This window comes from Bicyclus anynana, chromosome 13 (genome assembly GCF_947172395.1).
Source record: "Bicyclus anynana chromosome 13, ilBicAnyn1.1, whole genome shotgun sequence".
In the NCBI taxonomy this organism is placed as follows: domain Eukaryota; kingdom Metazoa; phylum Arthropoda; class Insecta; order Lepidoptera; family Nymphalidae; genus Bicyclus; species Bicyclus anynana.
In genome coordinates, this window is record NC_069095.1 from 10431830 (window position 1) to 10457030 (window position 25201).

The following is a 25201-nucleotide window of genomic DNA, read 5'->3' on the forward strand; positions in this document are numbered from 1 at the left end:
TTTGCTGTGAAGTAGAAGAATATCATAGGAGTGTCTCTTGGCCTTGAAGAGAGATGGTATTTATTCCATTTCAGTCCATGCATACAGGATTTTTGCTAAATATCAACGACGTACATTGTACCTACGGCTAAATATACATGTTTTGACGGCCTCCGTGGCACAGTGGTATACGTTGTGGATTTGCAAGATGAAGGTCCTGGGTTCGATCCCCGGCTGGGCCGATTGAGATTTTCTTAATTGGTCCAGGTCATAAATCAAGAATCAACGATCTAACGCTTTTATAAAACTGTTTCAATCAGACAATCCTAGTTTTGCGGATATATGTTGTCGACTCGAAATCTTTATTTTTTCATGTTTTATTATTCAGGTAATGTTTCGATCAAGTCTACCGTACCCCTTGACGAAATTATTAAAATAGATTTAGTTGAATTGACGTTACCAACATTAGATACTTACTTTAATGCCCCATTTTCGGCTTTCGAGATTTAATAGTTTTCACTTGTAGTAGCTCCGCTGCGCGTCAATCCATTCGCATATTGTAGTTAAGCTCCATAAGAAAGATAAGTCCATAGTCCTTTTTTTATGAAATAATTTTCCCTATCAGGGCGAAAGTGGCCAAATATAATTTACCAATTAGTCACACACAAAAGTAAAAAGAGAAACAGTTGACAAGAAAACATTTATCTCTATTTTCCACGAGGTTTTATATAAATTTTTAGTAGTGTTAAGTGTATGCAATACACTTGCATTCAAAAGGTTAATAATCACAAATAAACTCATCATTAGTGTATGAATTTTATAAAATAAAATCATTTGAAAAGTAAAATAAAACCATACAATGAACAAATACCTAATGTAGATGTAAATTTAAATGAGAATGTTAAACGCTACATCTCTGTCAACTTTATTTCTTAAGTTGAATAGTAGTGTTGTCGATGGTGATCATTAGAATTCCGTGGATTTAATCTTATCACGCGTGGCGGTGGCGGTGGAGGCATACGCAAAGCTCTCTTCAGTCCCTCAGCGACCCTTGTACCCAAGTCCTCGTCAGTCAGGGTATACAGACGAATGACTCGTCTTTGTAGCTCAGGTGGTATGGGTAATATTGATCTTACCGTTGTATTAACAAGTCTTTCTCTTTGACCTTCGGTTTGCAAAAATTCGTTATAGAACTCCGCCGCTGGCTCCAAGTCTACTGCATTGCTTTCATAAATAACGAGTCTTTCTTTCGGTCTACTGGGGTCCACATACGGAACAGGGCCGTTGAATGAATTCGGATAGTAATTTGGTGCATCTTTCATATTTTCTCTTACTGGAGGAACGCCATCACGATCGTACACTTTATAATACAAAGGTTTGTTAATCTCGATTTTGTTGTGATTGACACCTAACCTATGTGTATGAGCATCGCGGTACGAGAACCTTCTTCCTCTAAAGACGTTATCCATTGGTCCAGGAATACCGGGTACTAAATTACCAGGGTTAAATGCGCTTTGTTCTTGGTCCCTGAATTGATTGTCAGAGTTTTGGTTAAATATAACGCGTCCTATCTGAATGGTCTTATATGTTCCCTTTTTCCATAATCTGGTAAGATCGAAAGGATCGTAATCAAGTTTCTTTAAACCATCCATTGTCATGAGATCCATTTCCAAATTCCAACTAGGATAATCTCCATTTTCGATAGCATTATAGAGGTCCCTATTGAAATAATCAATATCGCCTATCTCTCTTGCTGTTTCATCTGAAAGGAACTCTATGCCTTGATTAGAGATAAAATTAAATCTGACGTAGAATTTCTCACCATGCTTATTATTTATTTCATAAGTGTGAATAGGGAATTGATTCATTTTGCGATAGCCATTTGGAAGACCGAAATCCGAGTTGATCCATAGTTGTCCGTGCAGATTGTCCGGTCTCTTGGTTACAAAGTCCCAACGCATCGTTGGATCGAAAACGGTACTCCGGGGATTTCTTTTTGCAGAGTGAATAAAAGGTGCAAACTCAAGAGGGTCTTTGTAGAAGAACACTGGTATATGAATACACAAGAAGTCTAAATTTCCTTCTCTTGTGTAAAACTTTACAGCCAACCCTTTCTGTTCTCTTACTAGATCATTTCCGCCTAGATTTTGGGCTGCAACGGAAAACCGTCCGAATACTGGTGTTTTCTTTCCAATGCCATTAAACACATCTGCTTTTGTATATTTTGATACATCGTGAGTCACTTCAAAATATCCGTGAGCACCGATACCTTTCGCATGAACAACTCTTTCAGGAATTCTTTCAGCATCAGAGTGAGATAGTGAATCTATAAAATATTGGTTCGAAAAAGAGTCGGAATTCAATGTGGTAATTTCTCTTAATTCTACGAGCTTTCCTGCGCTTGTAGTGAGTATTCCTATTGGTTTCTGGAATAGAGTAAAAAATATTAGTATAAATTTTACCCAGACCTGTTTATGGCAACGTTTTTATTATTTCCCCTAAATTATATTATGTATTTAATTAGATATTACAAATAAACGGCAGGCAGCCACAGATCCGCATCGCACCAAGCGTATTTTAGTATACTTTGTGTAGAAAGTCATACAAGTGCGACCACTGATCCGCATCGTACAGATCGCATCGAACGGGTTTTTTCTACTGTAATATTAAAAGTCCGTTTGATGCGATGCGTCCGATACGTACAATGCGGATAGGTGGAAGTCCAAAAGAAAATTTCTATGATTATTTATGATATTGCTTGAGATTCAGCGCACCATTTTACTTGGATTTTTTTTTCATTAAAAATTGTTCAACCGTGTTTTTGCTTGCGCTATCAGTTCTCACTTATTTTTAAAACTAATAGAAGATTCTTTTTATACAAAAACATGTTTGTTTAATTAGCTTGAGACTGATATATCTGGAGTAAAGTATCTACTCTATCTCTATTTAACCTCTTATGTTCCTTAAGTTATGAAATTATTATATCAATACAAAACACAGAAAAATGTGTTTTGTATTTACCATACCATACGTTGGTGTATTTTTTTTTATGTAATTGAAAATAAAATTAGCAAACTTTCATAAGAACTCTTTCTATTTTTGTTAAATAATATGTTAAAATTACGAACCGGATGCCTGAGTTTGAACTCGGCAAGTTGTCGAAGCGCAGGTTGTGTTCTATTCAGATATTCCAAAACTTCAGGATCACTACACGTCACGTGATTTACTGTTATCAAATAGAAACAAAAAACTAGCACAAAGCGACCCTTCATTCTGGAAAGGCCCTGCCTTCATTCTGGTTCATAAATCTTTTGACCTTTAGTTTTATAAACATCGGTTGAAATAATGAACTTTAATTGGCTTAAGTTCTTGATAATTAGGGAAATCTACTACATTATATCTCATTTTAAACATCCTTCATATTATGTTATTATATTTTGATATAGCAACAATAACCAGGATCATATAAGATTTCACAATTTTCAAATCAAAATTCGTTTGTTTCTAGTATAGAGTTTACAAGCACGATGGTAGAGTTTATTTATTTATTTCATATTAAACACTACCATACATTTAACATTATATATATATTTTTTTTTTTAATTTTCTGATTTCTGATATTTAATATTTACGTATATTTAATTGAATTAGTTATACTTTACTATATAATGCAAGATAAGGATTCCCAGTTTGGGCGTAGCCTTAGTCGTCGAGTGAGTGATTTTATTTTTTATTTTCTTTATTGTAGCCATTTACCGCGTAGTAGCACTTTTCGACCTGAAAGTACCTTAATTTCTTTTTGAGTTCTTTAAAAATATGTAAAGACTATCATCGGTTTAAAAGGCCGGTTTTGCTGAGTAGTAAAAAAGTATCAAAGTAGTTTCTCTTGGCAAATAATATCCTTTTCATATCAAGTTAATTTTAAAAATACAGAGATTTTGCTAAATGTACGAGTAATCATCATCATCATCATCATCATATCAGCCAATGGACGTCCACTTCAGGACATAGGCCGTTTTAGAAACTTCCAAACATCACGATCCTGAGCCGCCTGCATCCAGCGAATCTCTGCGATTGATTGACGTCAGTCCACCAGGTAGTCGACCAACAATGTGCGGGGTCGTCATCCCAGCACCTTGTGACTCCAACGTCCATTGGCTCTTCGAACTATGTGCCGCGCCCATTGCCACTTCAGCTTCGCGACAAATGAGCTATATCGGTGAGTTTGGTTCTTTCGAGAATCTCCTCATTTCTGATTCGATCACGCAGAGATACTTCTATCATAGTTCATTCCATCGCTCGCTGTGTGACTCTGAGCCTTTTTAAGGCCCATAGTTAGCGACCAAGTCCGAGTAAAGTAGTGAAGAGTATGAAAGTCTCAAACTCTTGGCCTTGAAATACTTTCCACAACACGTTAACGTTAAAAAATACAGAGATATAGCAAAATATACCTATGAGTAAAATAAGTGCAAAATATACCTATAAGTAAAATAAGTGTGAATAGTATTAGTTTAAATAACGTTTTGTTTTAATTTGTTTAATTACCGAAATTACATAAGTAAGTCAATTTTCCACATTTGTCCGCCTCTGTTTTGATGTCTCTAGTATAAAATATCATTGATTTTTGGGATATCACAAGATGGCACCTCACTATGCCATTATTTCCCTCAAAAACATTTCTCGAAAAGCATCTGTACAATGTAGCTAGCAATGTAATGGAATTGCATTGATTGACTAATAATAGCTGTAGAATCAATGTTAAAACCTGGCTTCAAACATCACACTACGATGAAACTGAAAAATTGCTAAAGATTCTTAGATAATAACTCAAACTTCCGTAATATCACTTACAAGCACGCACACTCCCGTGTGCATGGGAGTGTGCGTGCTTGTGAACACACACACACGCACGCACACACGTACACACACACACACACACACACACGCATACGCTACGCTACCTTTAAATTATTAAAATAAACTGGTATAAATTACAAATGTCCATATTAAGTATTTAATTGTATTTCTAATTAAAATTATATGTAAATTTGAAAAATATATAAATTATGTATAAATTTGATTATAGAACTGATTGCTACCTTATAAATTAAAATTTTAAAATCTCAATTCAATACTAAGTTTTTAATTGTACATGTATTGCAGCTTAGTAATGTAGAAATTCGTTCTTCGTTCCTGAAGAGATGGTAGTTTTAACACAAAATCTTTTATAGATTTTAGCACAACTGCCGTTTCAACCTATATCTGTATGAAAAATGTTTTTTGCTCAATAAATAATTTATTATTATTATTATTATTCCCATACTAGCGGATGCCCGCGGTTTCATCTGCGCAATGCTCGTTCCCGTGGGAATACAGGCATAAAATATAGCCAATGACACTAATACATAACCTGACTTTCAAGTGGTAAAAAGATTTTATAACACATTTGCTCGTAAAGTACTTTTCTGTTATTTCACCAATTAAAATATCGTATTGTATCCCATTACGCACATGTGCCGTAATGTAATGTGAAACGTCTATCATCCGTCTAAAAACGAACGTACTTTTTTAAATTCTAGCAAAGAAAGACACTTCAATTTTATTTCTATAATAATACGTACGTGATGATGAAAGGTATGGTAAATGATTCTCATGAACAAATAAAACGACCTATTTACTTTAATATATTTATTGTGTATCCAGGGAGAAAATAAAGAACACTAGTTATTATATAGGTACGAGTATGTTTTCTTTTAAAATAATTGAGCGATAAATCAGATTGATATCAACTTAATTTTATTCTTTGAAATTTAATTTACACCAAACTACGAAAAAGCCAGGAATGGATAGGTATGGTGAATGGTCGTGCGTTGTCAACTAACAACGAAACATTACATTTCAAATTAATTTGATACACCAATAAAACCAGTGACTAAAAATCAACCACGCACAACGGTCAATACTGTAGACAACTGTGTCAAGGGTTCAAGAAGAAAACTTGAATAGACTTCATGAAACAACACTAAAAACCTCACGGCATTGGAAATTTATGTTAACCAGCAAATGTAAAAAGTAAAAGAGTAGTCGTTATCAATAAAAATGTATGCCCGAAAAAAATGTAGCAATAGTAACAATGCTCTATGAGTTTGGATTTGAATCTTAGTATAGTACTAGTCCTCCAAGGCGTTCAGTCTCTCTCGATCTCGAAACCTTTTGAGTAATTTAAGCTAACTAATTCGCAGACAACGAAATTTAATTTTTATAATGAAATAGCAATGACGAAAGTAAAGGAGTTCAGTGAATTTAATTTACTATGAGGTTGAAGATATCTCAGCTTACACAAAATTTTAGGGGCTTATGACATTGATTGGCAACGCATGAATTGTATTTAGTCATAATAATTTTTATAGTTGTTAACTATGGTACATATTTGATGCCTTGCTTTGTGATTATGTCTTGGGATCTTAATAGCATTTGGTGGTGGAGGTTGAGGAGTTTCCAGTGCTACTTCCAGCCCTGCCTCGACTTTCATTCCAAGCTGTGGATCTGTTAATGTCAACAAACGTATCACCCGCCTCCGTAGGTCCGGAGACACTGAGACTAGTGTCCGAGCGGTGTTGTTCACAAGCCTTTGTCTTTGGCCATCGTCGCAGAGGTAATGGTTATAGAAGTATGATGCAGGTTCCAAATCAATTGCATTAGAATCAAAGACTGTAAATCTTTCCTTAGGCCTCGCAGGATCTATGTATGGAACTGGACCACTAAACGAATTAGGATAGTAATTTGGCGCATCGTTCATATTTTCTTCAACTGGAGGTTTGCCATCACGATTATATACTTTCCAATAAAGAGGCTGGTTTATTTTAATTTTGTTGTGGTTAATAGACAAGCGGTAAGTTTGTGCATCGCGATACGACGATCGTCTAGTTCTAAACAAATTGTCCATTGGCCCTGGAATACCTGGTACTAAGTTAGCTGGGTTAAAAGCGCTCAATTCGACAGTTCTGAAAAAGTTATCGGGATTTTTATTCAGTACAAGACGACCTATAGGTACAGTTATATAAGTTCCCTTTTTCCATAGCCTGGTAACTTCAAAAGGATTATAATCGATATGTTTGATGGTTTCCATGGTCATGACATCCATCTCCAATCTCCAAGCTGGATAGTTTTTTTTCTCAATCGCATTATATACATCTCTGTTAAAGTGATCTGGGTCCCGACCTACTCTAGCTGCTTCATCTGTCGTCAGAACCTCAACTCCTTGTTCAGTTCTAAAGTTGAATTTTACAAAATACTTATCCCCATGTTTGTTATTTATCACGAACGTATGGATTGCAAATGCATCCATCTTTCTGTAACCATTCGGTATTCCGTAATCTGATAACACGTGCAAAAATCCATTTAGTGCTTCAGGTTTCTTAGTGATAAAGTCCCAACGGGTTGAAAAATCAAACAGATTCGTTTTAGGATTTCGTTTCACAGAGTGAATAAAATTAGGAAAATCAATTGGATCTCTATGAAAGAAAACAGGAGTACTAAGGCATAGTAAGTCCCATATTCCTTCTTTGGAATAAAATTTGACTGATAACCCTCTTACATCTCTCGCAGCATCGTTACCCCCGAGATTTTGTAATACTGCAGAAAAACGAACAAAAACTTTAGTCGTTTTTCCAACACCGTTAAGCACTTCGGCTTTAGTGTATTTTGATACGTCATGAGTTACTTCAAAATAGCCAAATGCTCCGCCTCCTTTAGCGTGCACGACTCTTTCAGGAATCCTCTCATCGTTGATATGTGTTACTAAATCTATGTGATGCTGGTTTGAGAACGAATCAGAGTTTAATGTAATTGTTTCTCTTATATCCACCAGTTTTCCAGAACTCGTAGTTAGTAGCCCTATTGGACCCTGAAAATAAATGCAGATTTTCAATACACGTCATTTATCGAAAGCGTCGAGGTCGAGGAGTGTTATAAAAAATATTTTATTGTATAAATTTTATTTTCTCTTGAAATATTCATTAAAATCTAGGTTAAACCTAGATTTTAATGAATATTTCAGCAAGCATTAACTTTAATTAAAATTATATAATGATTTATTTATTTTGTTATCATCCGCGAAAAGTCGACGAACCCATGCGACAACGTCAAATGTCTTTGCAATTGCACGTTGTAGAGTCAACATCTCCTGAGGATGCTCCGGTTTCGGGGTGAAACGTACGTAGAGAGTAAAGTAACGCCTGCTTCTATCCAATATTTAATTAATTTTTTTTTTAATTTTATGTAAAAATAAAAATAACTTTATTTAATTAGGTAGTCTTAGTTAGTTATTAGGCCCAAATCCGGTCCGGGGGATGTACCTCAGCCATGTAAATATTTTTAAGAAATTTGATATCACGTGTCTCAAACGGATAACGAAAAAGATCGTGAGGAAACCTGCACCATCATCATCATATCAGCCGATGGACGTCTACTGCAGGACATAGGCCTTTTGTAGGGACTTCCAAACATCACGATACTGAGCCACCTGTATCCAGCGAATCCCTGCGACTCGCTTGATGTCGTCAGTCCACCTGGTGAGGGGTTCGACCAACACTGCGCTTTCTAGTGCGGGGTCGCCATTCTAGCACTTTGGGACCCCAACGCTCATCGGCTCTTCGAACTATGTGCCCCGCCCTACTGCAGTTTCGCAACTAGTTGAGTTTTTTCCTTTTCCTTTACTATTTGCGAGGAATTTTCTTAATTCTCTTCGTGTGTAAAGTCTACTAATCCGCATTGGGCCAGCGTGGTAGGCTATCAACTTAACCCCTCCCGTTGGATCTCGTTATCTCGTCGGAGATTCGTGCTCAACAGTGAGCCAAATATGGGTTATTAATGATGATGATGGTGATTTTCAGAAATAAATGCAAATGTGAAAATGTAAACAATATTTTTTATATAATGTAAATAATAATAAATAAATTTTTGGATGTATTACTTATCGATTATTTACGTACATAAAATACTTCATCATAATCATAATCACGCCATTACGTAAAATAAGTGTTTACAGCTCATGTTATAGGTACTAATAAAATTGTTTCTAAATCTCTTTATCTTATTAAAAAAAATTATCGATATTATTTATTAACTAAATAAAATGAAATGAATGATGATGATTAATAAGAACAACACAAAATCAAAATAAAACAAAACGTGTCATTAAGCCCACTATTGACTGTTATATTAAGCTCTAATAGTCGTAATAAAAAACATAGATTAAGATTTATAAATAAGGCCATATTTATAAAAATGTATTAAGATTTCAACCTCAATTTTCTTCAAAGTAAAATGAACTTTAAATTGTAGTTATTAGGTCGACTTTTCTTTGAAGAAAATTGAGATTGAAATCTTAATACATGTTTATAAATATGGCCTCGAGAGATCCTTGCACTAAAAGTATCGACACACGTACTGGGTGAGAATTTCTGAATTCGTAAACTTGGCATGACGCAGGATCCGTTGCATTCAAATACTCGTGGAAGGTTCTGTCGCACGACACTTTGGCTGCACACACTGTTATAAACCAACATACGTATAATTTATTACGTATCATTTTTTTATTCCAAAAAATCCTTTACATAATACATTTATTCAAATTGGCGCGTCTGTTTTTAATAACATTCAACGCCTTTATTGCATGAGTGAAATCAATATATCACAAAATATTGGTAATTTAGTATATTCAAAAAATAATTGTATAATTTGTTTACAAGCTAAGTAAATTGTTGCTCGTTATACAGATACTGAAAGTAATACGCCTGCAATATATTAAGGGGATTAAGGATTTCGTATCATAAGTTAAAGTTAGTAAACGAAAGAAAACTTATTTCGATTTCGGGAAACCGTGCCTTTGGATATAAAAGAAAAAACATACAATGACCATTGAGTTACGCTACATAATAGACAAGCAGTTTTAAATAAAAATCATTTCGCAACATAAATATGGAGTAATTTTATTAAAGCAGCGCTAAACCGTTATATAACCTATTATGTTAAAAATGCAGCTAGATCGCTTAAAGAATATAATTTTCTTGCGACCAAGCGTTTCGCTCCACATTCTAAGCTAACAAGAAGATATGAAGTGTAATCATATCGCCGCAGTAGAACGGAACGCAGTAGTGATAAGTGGTGTCTTCTATGACAAAAATACTTCTATGACAAAGAAGTTTCTCATGATTTACATAGTCAAAAGCGGTTGCTAATATGATACCAACGATATAATCTCGTGAAGAGAAAAAGACAAATTGAATCAATGGCGGCGCAACCGGAAATACTCTCTCTCATTGTTATGGTACGAGAGAATAGAAACTGGGATAACTTCACCGGCATTGGACGAAATTTTGTAAATTTTTCATCACTTGTGGCGCTAACATAAAATAAACAAATGCAACCAATGGCGTGCAATCGGAAATAACGAGTGATAACAAAGAAAGTGATAGTTCTTTCATTGGTTGGTACGAAAGAGATGAAACTCCAACAACTTCACCGCCATTTGACGAAATTTGATCTATTTCTTTACACTTGGTCGCATGTTAGCTTCAAAAGTATATTTGAAGTGAACCAACTTCCTGATCTTCTGTCATTTCAACCACAGTATAACAACCCCTCACACTTCTGACGCTTCACTAAGTCTTCGACGCTTCGCTAGGTCCGAGTTCCAGAGACATCCGTAAAGATATTTTGTCTATTGCGATCTTCTTGTGGCGCTAACATGAACTAGACAAATTCAACCAATGGCGACGCAACCGGAAATAACACAACGAAAGTGATAACACAACGAAAGTTCTTTCATTGCGTTGGTACGACAGAGATGAAACTTGAACAACTTCACCGCCGCGGCGAATTTTTGTCTATTTCTCTGCACTTGGTCGCAAGTTAGCTCCAGAGGTTTATTTAAAATGAATCTATTTCCTGATCATCTGTCAGTTCAACCATTGTACAATAATCTGACGTTTCACTAAGCCTAGGTCCAAGTGTCATAGGTGGCATGCGTAGAGATATTTTGTCCATTGCGATCTTCGACCTCTCGGGTTCACGATGGTATCTTCTGCGGCTGCCCCTACTATCTGCAGTGACACAATTAAGGAGTAGACTCCTTACTTCAAATTCTAATTCAAAGTAATGTAGACAACATAACAAAATCAGAATAATATCCTACATCCCCTTAAGTGATTGCGGATTGGAATCATTATTACCATTAGACTGTACAATTATCTGCAGTTCCGTTTTACAAAATAAAAATACACTTAAAATACAAGGGTGTGGTGAATCAGCTTCCTTATTTTATTCATTATTTATTTATAATGCTCACACTTTCTCAATTATGAGTCATGATCATTTACAAAACGGAGGTCCTGTGTTCGATCCCCGGCTGGGCAGATTGAGATTTTCTGAATTGGTCCAGGTCTGACTGGTGGGAGGCTGGAGGCTTCGGCCGTGACTAGTTACCACCCTACCGACAAAGACGTACTGCCAAGTGATTTAGCGTTCCGGTACAATGTCGTGTAGAAACCGAAAAGAGGTGTGGATTTTCATTAGCAAGTTAGCCCGTTTCCAACTTAGACTGCATCATCACTGTAATGTGATGGCTAACTTGTAAAGAATTAAAAAAAAAAATACTGTAATGACTACTTCCGTGGCTACTTACCCGACTGGCTGACATAGGGCCATGTTATTTAGCGCACGAGGACGATGCCACCTAGAAACAAATCATTAAGGGATATTGCATATAGAGAGATAAAAAGGCAGTTTAGTTGTAAGTAATTGTTGTTGTTAGAAATACTCATAGTTGCAGTTTAGTTATAATTGTGATCGTTTTTAACAATGGTGCAGATTTCATTACTATCTTTGTAATTATTTCTTAGGATTTTAATAGCCTTTGGTGGTGGAGGCAGAGGAGTTTCCAGTGCAAATTCTAGCCCCGTCTCGACTTTCATTCCAAGCTGTGGATCTGTTAATATCAACAAACGTAACACCCTCCTCCTCATTTCTGGAGACACTGGTAATAGTGCTTGAATTATGTTATTTACAAGCCTTTGTCTTTGGCCGTCGTCGCAGAGGTAATGATTATAAAAATAAGCTGCTGGTTCTAAATCAACTGCATTGGATTCTAAGACTGTAAATCTTTCCTTAGGTCTCGCAGGATCTACATAAGGAACTGGACCATTAAACGAATTAGGGTAGTAATTTGGTGCATCCATCATGTTTTCTTTAACTGGAGGTGTGCCATCACGATTATATTCTTTCCAATACAAAGGCTGATTTATTTTTATTTTATTGTGGTTAACACCTAAACGGTGAGTATGAGTATCACGATACGATGATCGTCGAACTTTGAATAAATTATCCATTGGTCCCGGAATACCAGGTACTAAGTTGCCGGGATTGAAGGCACTCAACTCCACAGTTGCGAAAAAGTTATCAGGATTTTTATTCAATACAAGTCGACCTATTGGTACAGTTATATACGTTCCTTTTTTCCACAGTCTAGTAACTTCAAAAGGATTATAATCAATATGTTTGATGGATTCGAGTGTCATAACGTCCATTTCTAACTTCCAACTTGGATAATTTTTATTCTCGATGGCATTATACAGATCTCTGTTAAAGTAATCTAGATCTTGACCTACTACAGCTGCTTCATCTGATGTAAGAACCTCCACTCCCTGCTCAGTTCTTAAATTGAATTTAACAAAGTATTTATCTCCGTGTTTATTATTTATCTCAAACGTGTGGACAGCAAAGGCGTCCATCTTTCTGTAACCATTCGGTATTCCGTAATCGGATAGCAAAAGTAGCATTCCATGTAGAGTTTCTGGTTTCTTGGCAAGAAAGTCCCAACGGGTCGAAAAATCAAAAAGATTCGTTTTAGGATTTCGTTTCAATGTGTGAAAGAAATTCGTAAAATCAATTGGATCTCTATAAAAGAAAGCAGGAGTACTAAGACATAATAAGTCCAAGATACCTTCTTTTGTGTAAAATTTAACTGAGAATCCTCTTACATCTCTCGCAGCGTCATTACCACCAAGATTTTGAAGCAACGAAGAAGTACGAACAAAAACCTTAGTCTTTTTTCCAACACCGTTAAATACTTCAGCTTTTGTGTATTTGGATACGTCATGAGTTACTTCAAAATAGCCAAATGCGCCGCCTCCTTTAGCGTGCACGAGTCTTTCGGGGATTCTCTCAGCGTCTATATGTGTCATTAAATCTATGTGATGCTGGTTTGAAAAAGCATCAGAGTTCAACGCAACGGTCTCTCTTATATCCACCAACTTTCCAGAACTAGTTGTAAGTATTCCTATCGGTTTCTGAAAAGAAATTAAAAGGATTTTAATATTAGTTTATAGAATAGCGTCTCCTTTTTTTACTTAAGGAGAGCTTATATGCTCACTATTCACACTACTTTTGGTATAAAATAGATACCGTCACCATCATCATCAGGGTGCTGAGCGAGAGATGTGCATCCATTGCTAGACATATTATGCCTCCAGCTGGCCTATATACTAATTTGGTATTTATGAACAACTAATTAAAATACACATCAAATAAACTGAGAAATGTCATCTGTATGAGGATTTCAGTAGGCCCTGGATGACATTTGTTACATATAATCTTCAAGTTAGAGAATTAGTCTGCTGAAAGAACTGCCACGTATTATTTGTTTATCAATAAATGTAATTAGTTTTAGTTATTCCAAAAAACTTTGGCTTTTAAAAGCTGGTGACTATTGAAACTAAGTTCTTAACTTGGGAACCGTGCATAACAAGAATCTTCATACGTACTGAGTGAGAATGTCTGAATTCGTATACTTGACATGTTGCAGGGTCGGTTGTGTTCAAATATACGTCGTATTCTTTACCGCATAGCACATTAACTATACACACCGCGAATATACATAACACGTATTTAATATGTATCATTTTTGGATTAAAATAAATCATTATTTAATTGTAATCCCGTCTGTTATTATTGACGATCAACGCTTTTATAGATCGAGTGAAATCGAAGAATGTATAAATATAAATGAATTGTTGTTAGTCAGGCCTTATATTACTAAAATTCCGCTGGCGTGAATATTTTTATTACCTAAATGGTATTAAAATATACATATGTTTGTAATTACAAGGTTATGCAAACATCCTTAATGTACGCGGATTAAAAATGCTACAACTTTTCAACTAAAGATTAATTTGGAATGAGTCAGGGAATTCGAGGCTAAATTGACCTGCATTTAGCCTACCTTGTTATTTTCAGTCCAAAGCAATCGATGTATTTAAACCAAATTATTAATAAATTTTAGATGATGATGATGATGATGATGATGATAATGATGATGATGATGATAATGATGATGATGATGATGATGATGATGATGATGATGATGATGATGGTGATGATGATGATGATAATTATGATTATGGTGATAAAAACAAATAAAAAGTCTCTGTTAAACTCTACGGTGGGCCATCAAGCTATACTAATATTATAATGATGCTGATGATCATAAAATAAAATAAAGTTAGTCAACCGTCATGGATTCTGCATTCTGACTTAAGACTTAATTAAAGAAAGTTGTCCTTGGGGACCCCATCACTGACTGACGGATTTATGTTATAGAAATTGTCTTGCACCTTTTGTATTTTTTTTGTTATTTCATTTTATAATATTAAATCGGCGTCAACTCGCCAACAAATTGCCTGTACAGTTTGGCGAGAGTATAGATATGTTCAATAATTGTTATCAATAAAATTAAAAAATAAAAAAAAACTTATGAGCCCTATAATATTGAAATGTCTGTTGTTTTGATGATGATGATGGTGATGATGATGATGAAGTTACCCTAAATTATCATTAGCTTAAAAACTTTGCAATATATTTCCACAACAATTCTTTTTTATTACCAAATCAACCGGAACGCAATTAGCATCAGCAATAGGTGTGTTGGTGTATTAATAATGATGTTATGCAAAATTAATCTCTTTATCGTTTTCACAATGGTTTGTTAATACATAAGTAATTATGTAGTAATTATTAGCTCCAGTAGCGAAGGATGGAATTTAGATGAAGGTAAGCCGTCTCAAAGAAAAGTAAATTCATACAGCGTGATATCGGTTTCTCATATATATTTAGATACAGTACGACACAGTCGGTCGATACAGTACGCTGATAGGTACATAGTTCTATTTATTAATTATACATCGATTATTCATAATGTCTATTCATTTATATAGTGTTGGTACATCCACAGGCTCTGCGCTTGGCTGCTTATTTTGCGTTTGTTTAGGTCGGTACCTTTGTTCGTTTACAATGAGTTATTCTATTAAAGGTACTTAAATGATCTTAAGGTTATTATAATACACACAGATATATAAACTACTACTAGATTAAACTATTATTATTATATATTGAATGATGCCTCAAAGCCGATTTCGGCTACAGCGACGCTTCAGACTCCTCAAATCAGGGTAAGGAACTCGGATGTATAGTTCTCTGGTGTGCTTTCCAGTGACTAATGTACCCTATTTTGGCCTTAAAAGTGCGACTACATAGGGCACAGGTTAGCACACCATCACAGTAATTGTATGGAATCGCGGCAGGTGGACGAAGCTTAAGATCATCTCGCTGCCGATCTAAGTCGAGTCGACGTTGTTGCTCAAACTCCTTTGTCTTGTCTTTCACCGTTTGTCTCCACTTTGCACGATTTGTAGTCATGTCTTCCCAACGCGAGGGATTTATATTACATCGTTTTAAGTGTCTTTTCAGAACATCTTTGTACCGAAGGTACTGGCCGCCAGACTAGCGCTTGCCATTCTGGATATTATATATTACTAGAATTATAAAGTGTCAATTATTTGTATTGAAACCAACGTACCCAGGGGCGTGGCCTAAATGGATGTTTATTATTTAGTAAAAAATTAAATATGTCACACTTACTTTAGAGTTGAATATTATTTATTCCTTTTGTCACAGACAAAAACAAGACTGCTAGTTCATGCGAGAACACGTTTGCGATGTTCCGCACACCCTGGTGTACGCGGGCCACGCCCCCTTGCTACTTCTATTGCTAAAAGCGTTACCTTTGAGCGTTGTCTGTTCTATGATAATACAACACAAACATAAATAATAAGTTAGGTAGAAAAAAAAATTAATTAATTATAGAAATTACAATACTTAATGCAATTTTAATAAAGAAATATTAGAACAAGAATAAGAAGAAGAAAAACTTAATTGCAGACAAAACAAATGATTACAAACAGAAGAAAGAAAATGAGAAATAAATACACATGAGCATGCAAAGGAATTAAGGATAGCTAATAAACATTCTTTTACATAACAAACCTCTGATGACAGAAATATAGAAAAGTAATCGGTATTAGTTAGCGGTAGCGGTATTACTCGTAGTTAATAAACTATTCATCGTCAATTCAACGTTAGTTCAATTAGGAAGTGGGTTATGAATAATTAAAACAATTCGATGGAATCACAAGTTTGAACAAATTTGAACATAATACCAATGAATACTAGTGTTATCGCCGCTTTCCAACGACTTGCGGTACGGATTGCTTCAGTGTGCTCGTGGCGTTCGAGCCGTCCACATCTCTTGTTGTGTAATTCTTTATGGGTTACTTGGGATAGGCGGGGAGAGTGACTTGAGTGTAAAAGGGGAGTGTTTGATATCAGTCAAAGGATCCTTTAACCCTACACACATCGTTCACAAGTACGTGACTCCACTCAAGGTCATTCTCTGCCATTTTAGGATCTTATTTTGGTTACAGTTTGATTTGTTAATTAAGTTGTCCTGACAAGTGTTGTGAAAACCTTTGTTCGACAATAGTTTTCTTATATTTGTAATCACCTTTTAGTCGTATAATACTAGTAATACATATTTTAAAAACGTATAATAAATTTCATACATTCAATGGGTTTGTAATTTGTACTGTTGTTTTACGAGTACGTCATGTTTTAAATTTCGCTCCAAACTTTCGACATGAAAATAGGTTACAAAGTTTGTAAAAGTTACATGTTTAGTTTACCAATAAGTAAAATAAGTTATAAGATACCCGCAAATATAGTGTTGGTGCAATTTTCTATTACAGAAATTGGTTATTGTTATTGTTATTCTTATACTTGAATAATTATTTAAAAAAAAATACAACCGACTTAATAGCATTGACATGCCCATGAAACTCAAAAGGATAAAATAACATAATGTTTTTTTTCACAATTGATCACTTTGAAGGAGGTGACAAGTGATCTATTTATTCAAGGCGTACCCATCATGAATATTTTTGTTTCTTACAGTCAGTTTCTTCATGTAGTTTCTTCAGTTTCTAAAGTAACAGTAAAAGTAGTAAGTAGTAAAGAAGACTTTATTTTTCAGTGAATAAGACCGTCACTTTTGATTTATGACGTTACTTTGACTGTTACTTGCGATGAAGAAACTGGCCGTAAGACATTATTTTTTACTTTCATCTGGTTTTTTCAATAACGACTAAAACTTAACACGTGGTTGGCACCGATTTCTAAGTGATTTATCAAAATCGGACTACACTATAAAAAGTTATGCGTGGTTTTACTTTACAATTAATGGGTATACACTCAATCAGCCCCATAGAGTTGGATTTGTTTTCCAAATTTATGAAAACAAATTATGAAAATCGGAGTTTCACATGTTCATATATGAACAAAAATATAAACACGCCTTCTCTCTGTCTTTCGTTGAAACTATACTATACTATCAGAGAATTTCTCATTTTTTTTTCTGCTTTTGACAATTATTCAATTTATTATTATTATATTTATTGTTTAAATTCTAAAATTATTAAAACGTTAAAATTTCAGCCAAAATATTCTTTATTATTCGGTTTCAAGTGATAAACAAAATAAAGTATCTGAAATTCGTAGGTTATAGATATAGGTATTAGTAGTTTTTATTTATAAATGAATGCAATAAAATCGGTCAGAATTAACCTTGGCAAAGAAATTGAACTTTTACGATGCTATAAAGAGGGGCTAACCAAACAAATAAGATCTATATTCTCCCCAGGTCGGCTTTATTTAGAGACGCTGATGTAATGTGCAATATCGAAACAAAACAGTTACATCATATCTATACTAATATTATAAATCTGAAAAATTTGTTTGTTTGTTTGATTGAACGCGCTAATCTCAGGAACTACTGGTCCGATTAAAAAAATTCTTTCAGTGTTAGATAGCGCACGAGGTCAGCGGGTCAGGAATATTTTGAAATAAAAACTGCCACTAGTATGTCTCAACTGCATTTTTTTATGCCAAAATAGGCTCGCGCTTGACTACAATTTATGCCTCATGAAAAGCAATAATGACTGTGGTCTAAATTAAAGCGTACTTACCTAGAAGATACCTACTCACTCTTGCTTTGAAGGTGTTATAATCGTATATAATAGTGTCAGAAAATAAACGCCGGAAGGGCATTCCAAACCTCCATACCTCAAACCTACCTTAATGCACAAGGTCCACCTTAAATCTGACAGATTTTGAGTTTTCCAAATTGTTCCTCGATTGTCCAAAAGCGTTAGCTTTTAGCGATGTCTGATCTGTGACTAATCTAATCTACGTCTATAATATATCTAATAACATACTACTTATAGTCTTCTTAATGTCAAAACCTGCTGCCGTATGCGTGAGAGTAACGCGTTACATTACTAAGCGGTTTACCCTATAAGAAGTTAATACTTCAAAAATAACTTCCGTTCTTAGCGACCGCGACGTGCGACCGCGATCTGCAACTGCGCGACCCTAAACAAAGCTCGAGACCGCGTCCGGCGACCTCTTTTGTTTAATGCTCCATATAAATTCATACTAAGCAATGGGTTGTGCGACCCTGTCGCGGTCGCAGGTCGCGGTCGCCAAGATTGGAATGCTACCTTTAGCTGATAAATAATAATTCGTAAAGGTAGCCTTCCGTTCTTGGTGACCACGACGCGCGACCCACTGCTTAGTATGAATTTATATGGAGCACTAAACAAAGCCCAAGACCGCGTCGCGCGACCTCTTTTGTTTAATGCTCCATATAAATTCATACTAAGCAGTGGGTCGTGCGACCCACGACGCAGGTCGCGGTTACCAAGATCTACCTTTAGTGTTAACTTTTTAGAAACAGCAACTGCTACATTCGTGGTTAGCTCTTCTCAGTAGAATCTGCTATTTAAGAGCGCGCAGCGCGTCGTTACGATATGGATAAAATTCGAAGCGCAAGCGAGACGCCGAATTATGACTTTCACGTGAGTGAAAAGCACGGAGCGATTAACGCGCGACGCAAATTTTATGACGTGAGCGCCAAAACCATTTTTACCTAATTGCAAGTAAATTAAACAAAATAACGAAAAACAAAATGGCCATGTTCAAGATATATACCTAATTTTCTATACAAAACAAAAATTTAAGAAAATAAGTTTGCTTTTCCTGAGATTGAAAGCAAAATGTGAGCAAAACATGTATTTTTCAAAAAAATAAACTATCAAGAAAAGTTTTACAAATTGTGTATTTTGTATAGTCATAACGAAGCTAACACTTTGAAATATCATTTACCCAAATATCAGGCTCCTAACTTTTCCAGAATTTGAGATCCAGAACCATTTGTAACCACCAAATTACATATTGCACACTCTTAAAAGGTAATGTATTGTAGTAATAATGCTATTTAATTTATAGTAATTTTCTTCCATGCCGTGGTGTTGTTCAAAAATAGTTCTACGAGTACCACGCCTCCTAGAGAGTATAATATACATATAGCTAGTAGCTACACCAGATGATGAGCCGAATTTTCAGTTTAGAGTTTTATATATGTATACTTTATATGTTATAAATCCTACAGTTTTAAAACAAAGCTGCTGAAGATAAATCACCATCCCATAAAACACTATAAATTAGCCAGCCTGGCGTTGTCTGAATACACTTCATCTTTATTAAGAACCATTGCGTAGGTATATATTAACACGAACACGCCTGTTTTATAATAATAATTATTATTATTAAAAAAGAACCAAAATGACCCGTGACCCATTTCCGTCCTCATACCATCCGGGTCAAATCCAAACTGTGTCAGAGCATTTATAACCTTAAAATGATATACGTAAAATACAATTTCGAAGGTGTTTGGGGATACTCAAATAGATTCCCGAGACATTCTACTATGCAAGTTATTGATTGTTTGCACGTGGCGGATTAGAGTTCGCTAGACTATTTTTGCGATCGTATATCGGTATGAGAGGGGATTTAAAGCTTAGGCTCCAAATCCATCACACTACTGCAGGGCAGGTTTGTGGGCTTATACTGACTCTTGATACTTGATACGACTGATTGATTCATGAGCTGATTTACAGAGTCAAATCAGGTCATGAATCAATCATCGAAGTTTTATAACATGAGAGTAGATAAAGTCATCATCATCATATCTGCCGGAGAATGTCCACTGCAGGACATAGGCCTTTTGTAGGAACTTCCAAACATCACGATCCTGAGCCTGCTGCATCCAGTGAATCCCTGCGACTCGCTTGATGTCTTCAGTACACCTGGTGGGAGGTCAACCAACACTGCACTTTCTAGTGCGAGGTTTTCATACCCACACCTTGGGACTCCAACGTCCATCGGCTCTTCGAACTATGCCACTTCAGCTTCGCAACTCGTTAAACTATGTCGATGACTTTGGTTCTACTACGGATTGCCTCATTTCTGATCGATTCAATCGATCGATCAATTCGATTCGATCACGCAGAGACACTCCGAGCATAGCTCATTTCATCACCCGCTGTGTGACTCTGAGCCTTCTTATAAGGCCCATAATTAGTGACCAAGTCTCGGAACCATAGGTCATCACTGGCAACACGCACTGTTCGAAGACTTGTCTTCAGGCAGGTTTTTGACGGCCTCCGTGGCGCAATGGTATGCGCGGTGGATTTATATGACGGAGGTCCTGGGGTTCGATCTTCGGCTGGGCTGATAGAGGTTTTCTTAATTGGTCCAGGTCTGACTGGTCGAAAGCTTCAGTCGTGGCTAGTTACCACCCTACCGGCAAAGACGTACCGCCAAGCGATTTAGCGTTCCGGTACGATGTCATGTAGAAACCGAAAAAGGTATGGATATTCATCCTACACTATCAAGTTAGCCCGCTTCCATCTTAGATTGCATCAACATTTACCATCAGGTGAGATTGTGGTCTAAGGGCTAACTTGTAAAGAATAAATATGACACTGAGGAACCTTGGACGAAAAAATATCACGAAGGTATGCTAGTAGATAAAGTGCATTGTATAATCTTTTAAGCAAAATAAATAAAACAGAATTGAACAAAACAAATATTACTTGGCCGCATTTTAAGCATTTTAAGCATCGGATGCTAGTATAACGACCCGTGTGACCTAGAAACTGAACAGCTCTTTGAGGGTAAGTCACTATTTGTGTCGCAGTGCATAATGGTTGACATTTATACATAATAAAGCTACTGTTACACATGCTCATTTCAAGCACGAAAGCATACTACTATTGAGCAGTTGCTACCTATTAGCATGTGTATCGCAACATTGCTAATAATTAGCATGCTTATTTCGAGCTTGCTCAAGAATCAACAGTCGTGCGATTTATGAGCATGCTACTTGCTGCGCGGGTGGAAGGGAGCGTGCTTTTAGCGCGTCTGAACAGGTTTGCCTATTGAGTATGCTAGTTGATCAGCATTGCTATTCTGTATTCTCTTCACCTTCATCTCTCCCTGTCTAACACGATACTATAGACAGAGAGCGATAGATACAAATTAGCATGTGCAATTGGAATGTTTGCTTTGAGCATGCTTATTCTGGAGCATACTTAAAAATAGCATGCTTATTGCTAGCAAATGTAAAATGATGATAAGCATGCTCGTATGGAGCATACTTAATAGCACGTTTATGCTATTTTAGAGCATGTGTAACAGTACCTTAACTGAAGCAGACTCCATTTCAACACTACTATACTCACCACTAATGTACCGTGAATATTGTGGGGACCGCGCAACTGGATTCCTGAGATGATGTAGTGTTTTAGGGTTCCGTAGTCAACAAGGGTCCTATACAATATTTATTTTATACTATAGACAGGTTACGTCACAGCAAAATCACCGCAAAAAGTGATCCTAATTGATAAAAGCAAGTGTGCGCTCAGTAGAGTCGCTAACTCTACTGAACGCACACTTGCACAATTTTGTTTTTAATTCCATTATATATTTATCTATGTATAGTTTTTACACTTCCTGAAAACACAACTCGACATTGTTGATGATATTTAAGTATAAATAACGTTTATTGTATAATAAGCTACTAAAAGAAATTACGTCAATTTTCCACATTTGTTTGCCTCAGTTTTGATACGCTAGTGCCCCATCTCTAGTATAAAATATTATTATGATCCTTTATTGTCCTTAACCATATCTGTATTTGAGCCGTGATAGCCCAGTGGACATGACCCCTACCTCCGATTCCGGAGAGCGTAGGTTCGAATCCGGTCCGAGGTTCGAATCACGTGTCTCAAACGGTGAAGCAAAAACATCATGAGGAAACCTGCAATCTTCAGAATTTTCTCAATTTTCTACGTGTGTGAAGTCTGCCAATCAGCATTGGACCAGCGTGGTGGACTATTGGCCTAACCCTCTCATTTCGAGAGACTCTTGCTCAGCAGTGGGCCGAATATGGGTTGATAATGATGATGATGATGACACATACAATGTGAGCCGTGATAGCCCGGATATGACCTCTGACATCTCGTCTTTTTCGAACGTTAAACGAAATCTTTTAAGCGAATAATATTTTGATATGCTTCGTTAAAATAAATAAATAAAAATAAAAATAAAAAAGCCTTTTATTTCTTCTTATTTACAATTAATTAGGTAATAAGTATTTTAATTTTTTTATTGATAAAATTAAGTAATTTTACAATTTTAAAATGTTTATTTATTATATCTTCCCTTTTATTTAAAAGAAGAACCCTTGACGGTGAAGGCCTCCTCCAGGTGCTGCCATTTTGATCGGTCTTTTGCCTTCAGTAGCCAGTTTTTGCCGGTAAAATTCATGATGTCGTCGACCCACCGATAACGTGGTCTGCCTCTGCCTCGTGATCCTTTAGGTCCCGGCCATTTCGTTATTCTGACAGTCCAACGGTCATGCTTCGTTACCGTATACTTATGAATAAGTTTTTATTGAAAAACTTGCTGAAAATCAAATTAGAGGCGCGCACCATAAAAAAGATCGTTAGGAATGTAAATTGAGTTCGGTTAGCATTTTAATCACGTCCGAGGAAACTTTCCGACGCTGTTTAGTTAACGACCAAAGTTTCAGTCTTAGACGTTCTTTTTAATATAGAATAGAACTTTGTTCTTCGTTAGTTAATAAAAAAATAAAATAAAATATATTAACCAAAAATATAAACATAAACGAAGTATTTGATTGCCTGTGATCAATCAATCAATCAATCAATCAATCAATCAATTTATTTATCCTGCTGATCTCCACACTAGATTGATCTGTATCGTGGAGACCAGCAGGGTTATTATGTAACTCGGTGTACCATTCAAGTAATCAGTCACTACATCGTATTTCATCGTATTTTCGTTTTTACAATTGTCTAACATTGTTTTTTCAACGAAATTACATAATTATTGTCCTTTTACGGAAAGTTACATTAGTAAAGTTGTGGGAGTAGCAAGTATTAACGTTATTTTAACAAAAAAACTATTATTTACGAATTTTTTTTTGAAATATTAATGTTAGACGATTGTTAAAACAAAACATCATTGCCACTTGATGTAAAATGGCGTATTCAAGGTAATTTTGTAGAAATAATCATGTCACAAAAACGAAAATACGACGTCAATCTATGTAGTGACTCATTGTTTGATTGAATGGTACACTGAGATACATATATAGGTATTAAGGCCGCAAGTAGGATTTCCATAAGTTTTCCGTTGTACTAGGACTTAAAAATACATATTATTACGAAAAGAAAAGTAAAGTAAAGAGTAACAAAAACGTTGCTAGATAGATGTACATGTTTTAGTTTAGTTTATTTCGTATTTGCGTTGAATAATTCTTCGTCTTAGTCTAGTGGATATGACCTCTGCCTTCGATTCGAAGGGTGTAGGTTCGAATCCGGTTCATACACCTCCAACATTTCAGCATTTTAAGTAAATACATATCAAGTGTCTCAATGGTGAAGGTTAACAATCGTGAGGAAACCTGCATACCTGAAAGTTTATTTTTATTTCTCGTCGTACATGAAGTCTGCCAATCCGCATTGGGCCAGCGTGATGGACTTTTAACCTAACCCTTCTTACTCTGAGAGGAGACTCGTGCCCAACAGTGAGCCAAATATGTGTTCTTAATGACGACGACGACGATGATGATGATGATGATGATGATGATGATGATGATGATGATGATGATGATGATGATGATGATGATGATGATGATGATGATGATGATGATGATGATGATGATGATGATGATGATGATGATGATGATGAGGATGATGATGATGATGATAAATATCACTTGAAACCACACAGAGAATAGCGCTCTTCATCGCTCGCTGAGTGACTTTGAGCTGTTTTATAGGCTCGTCTAAAAATATAGTACGAGTATACATTTTTCTAGTAAAGATTTTTGGTTAAACTTAAGAAGGCGATGTTACATTTTACCTTGAAAAGAATATAAACTCAGTAACAACAAATGTAAGGTTAACAGGGACAAAGAAATAACGTCCGAGCAAAAAAGTCAAAGAAATTCTGAGAGGCGAATGTTATCTCGACATCACCAACGTAGCTTGAACCTCGCCTCTTCATAAAGAACTCTGAGATGTAAGTGATTTTTTGAAACACAATAACACTTTACGGTTCACAATAAAATGGTTATGTTACACATTCGTGTGCTGCTCGTAACTGTGGCCGCCTATCACACCAAATGTCACAAAGTACATTTTCATCTGTAACATGTATCAAAAAAGTTCTCTGCTATAGCAAACTATATTGATCCCTTTGTGACATTCGACTAATTCAATTTGACTCCAACGTTGTTTACATCTGGCCCATACTTATATACGGATGTGAAGCCTGTAAGCGTGTATCATCATCATTAAAAACTTCATTGTTGAGTACGAGTCTCCTCCCAAAATGATAGGGA

At 35.8% G+C, this 25201-nt stretch overlaps 3 protein-coding genes across 3 annotated transcripts; all 3 read right to left on the minus strand.

The window, feature by feature from the left end:
* Positions 1 to 668: 668 nt before the first annotated feature.
* Positions 669 to 3270, minus strand: LOC112048095 (vegetative catalase-like). Its single transcript, XM_024085474.2, has 2 exons — positions 3108 to 3270; positions 669 to 2405 (listed from the first exon to the last, which is right to left on the minus strand). The coding sequence occupies exons 1-2, from the start codon at positions 3249 to 3251 to the stop codon at positions 912 to 914; spliced, it is 1638 nt and encodes a 545-aa protein (XP_023941242.1). The 5' UTR covers positions 3252 to 3270; the 3' UTR covers positions 669 to 911.
* A 2997-nt stretch (positions 3271 to 6267) lies between these two features.
* LOC112048109 (vegetative catalase-like) lies at positions 6268 to 8345 on the minus strand. Its single transcript, XM_052885164.1, has 2 exons — positions 8337 to 8345; positions 6268 to 7885 (listed from the first exon to the last, which is right to left on the minus strand). Exons 1-2 carry the CDS (start codon positions 8343 to 8345, stop codon positions 6368 to 6370), a joined length of 1527 nt encoding a protein of 508 aa, XP_052741124.1. The 3' UTR covers positions 6268 to 6367.
* Positions 8346 to 11798: 3453 nt separating this feature from the next.
* Positions 11799 to 13488, minus strand: LOC112048111 (vegetative catalase-like). The gene is made up of 2 exons (XM_052885166.1): positions 13444 to 13488; positions 11799 to 13328 (listed from the first exon to the last, which is right to left on the minus strand). The coding sequence occupies exons 1-2, from the start codon at positions 13486 to 13488 to the stop codon at positions 11814 to 11816; spliced, it is 1560 nt and encodes a 519-aa protein (XP_052741126.1). The 3' UTR covers positions 11799 to 11813.
* Positions 13489 to 25201: the final 11713 nt, after the last annotated feature.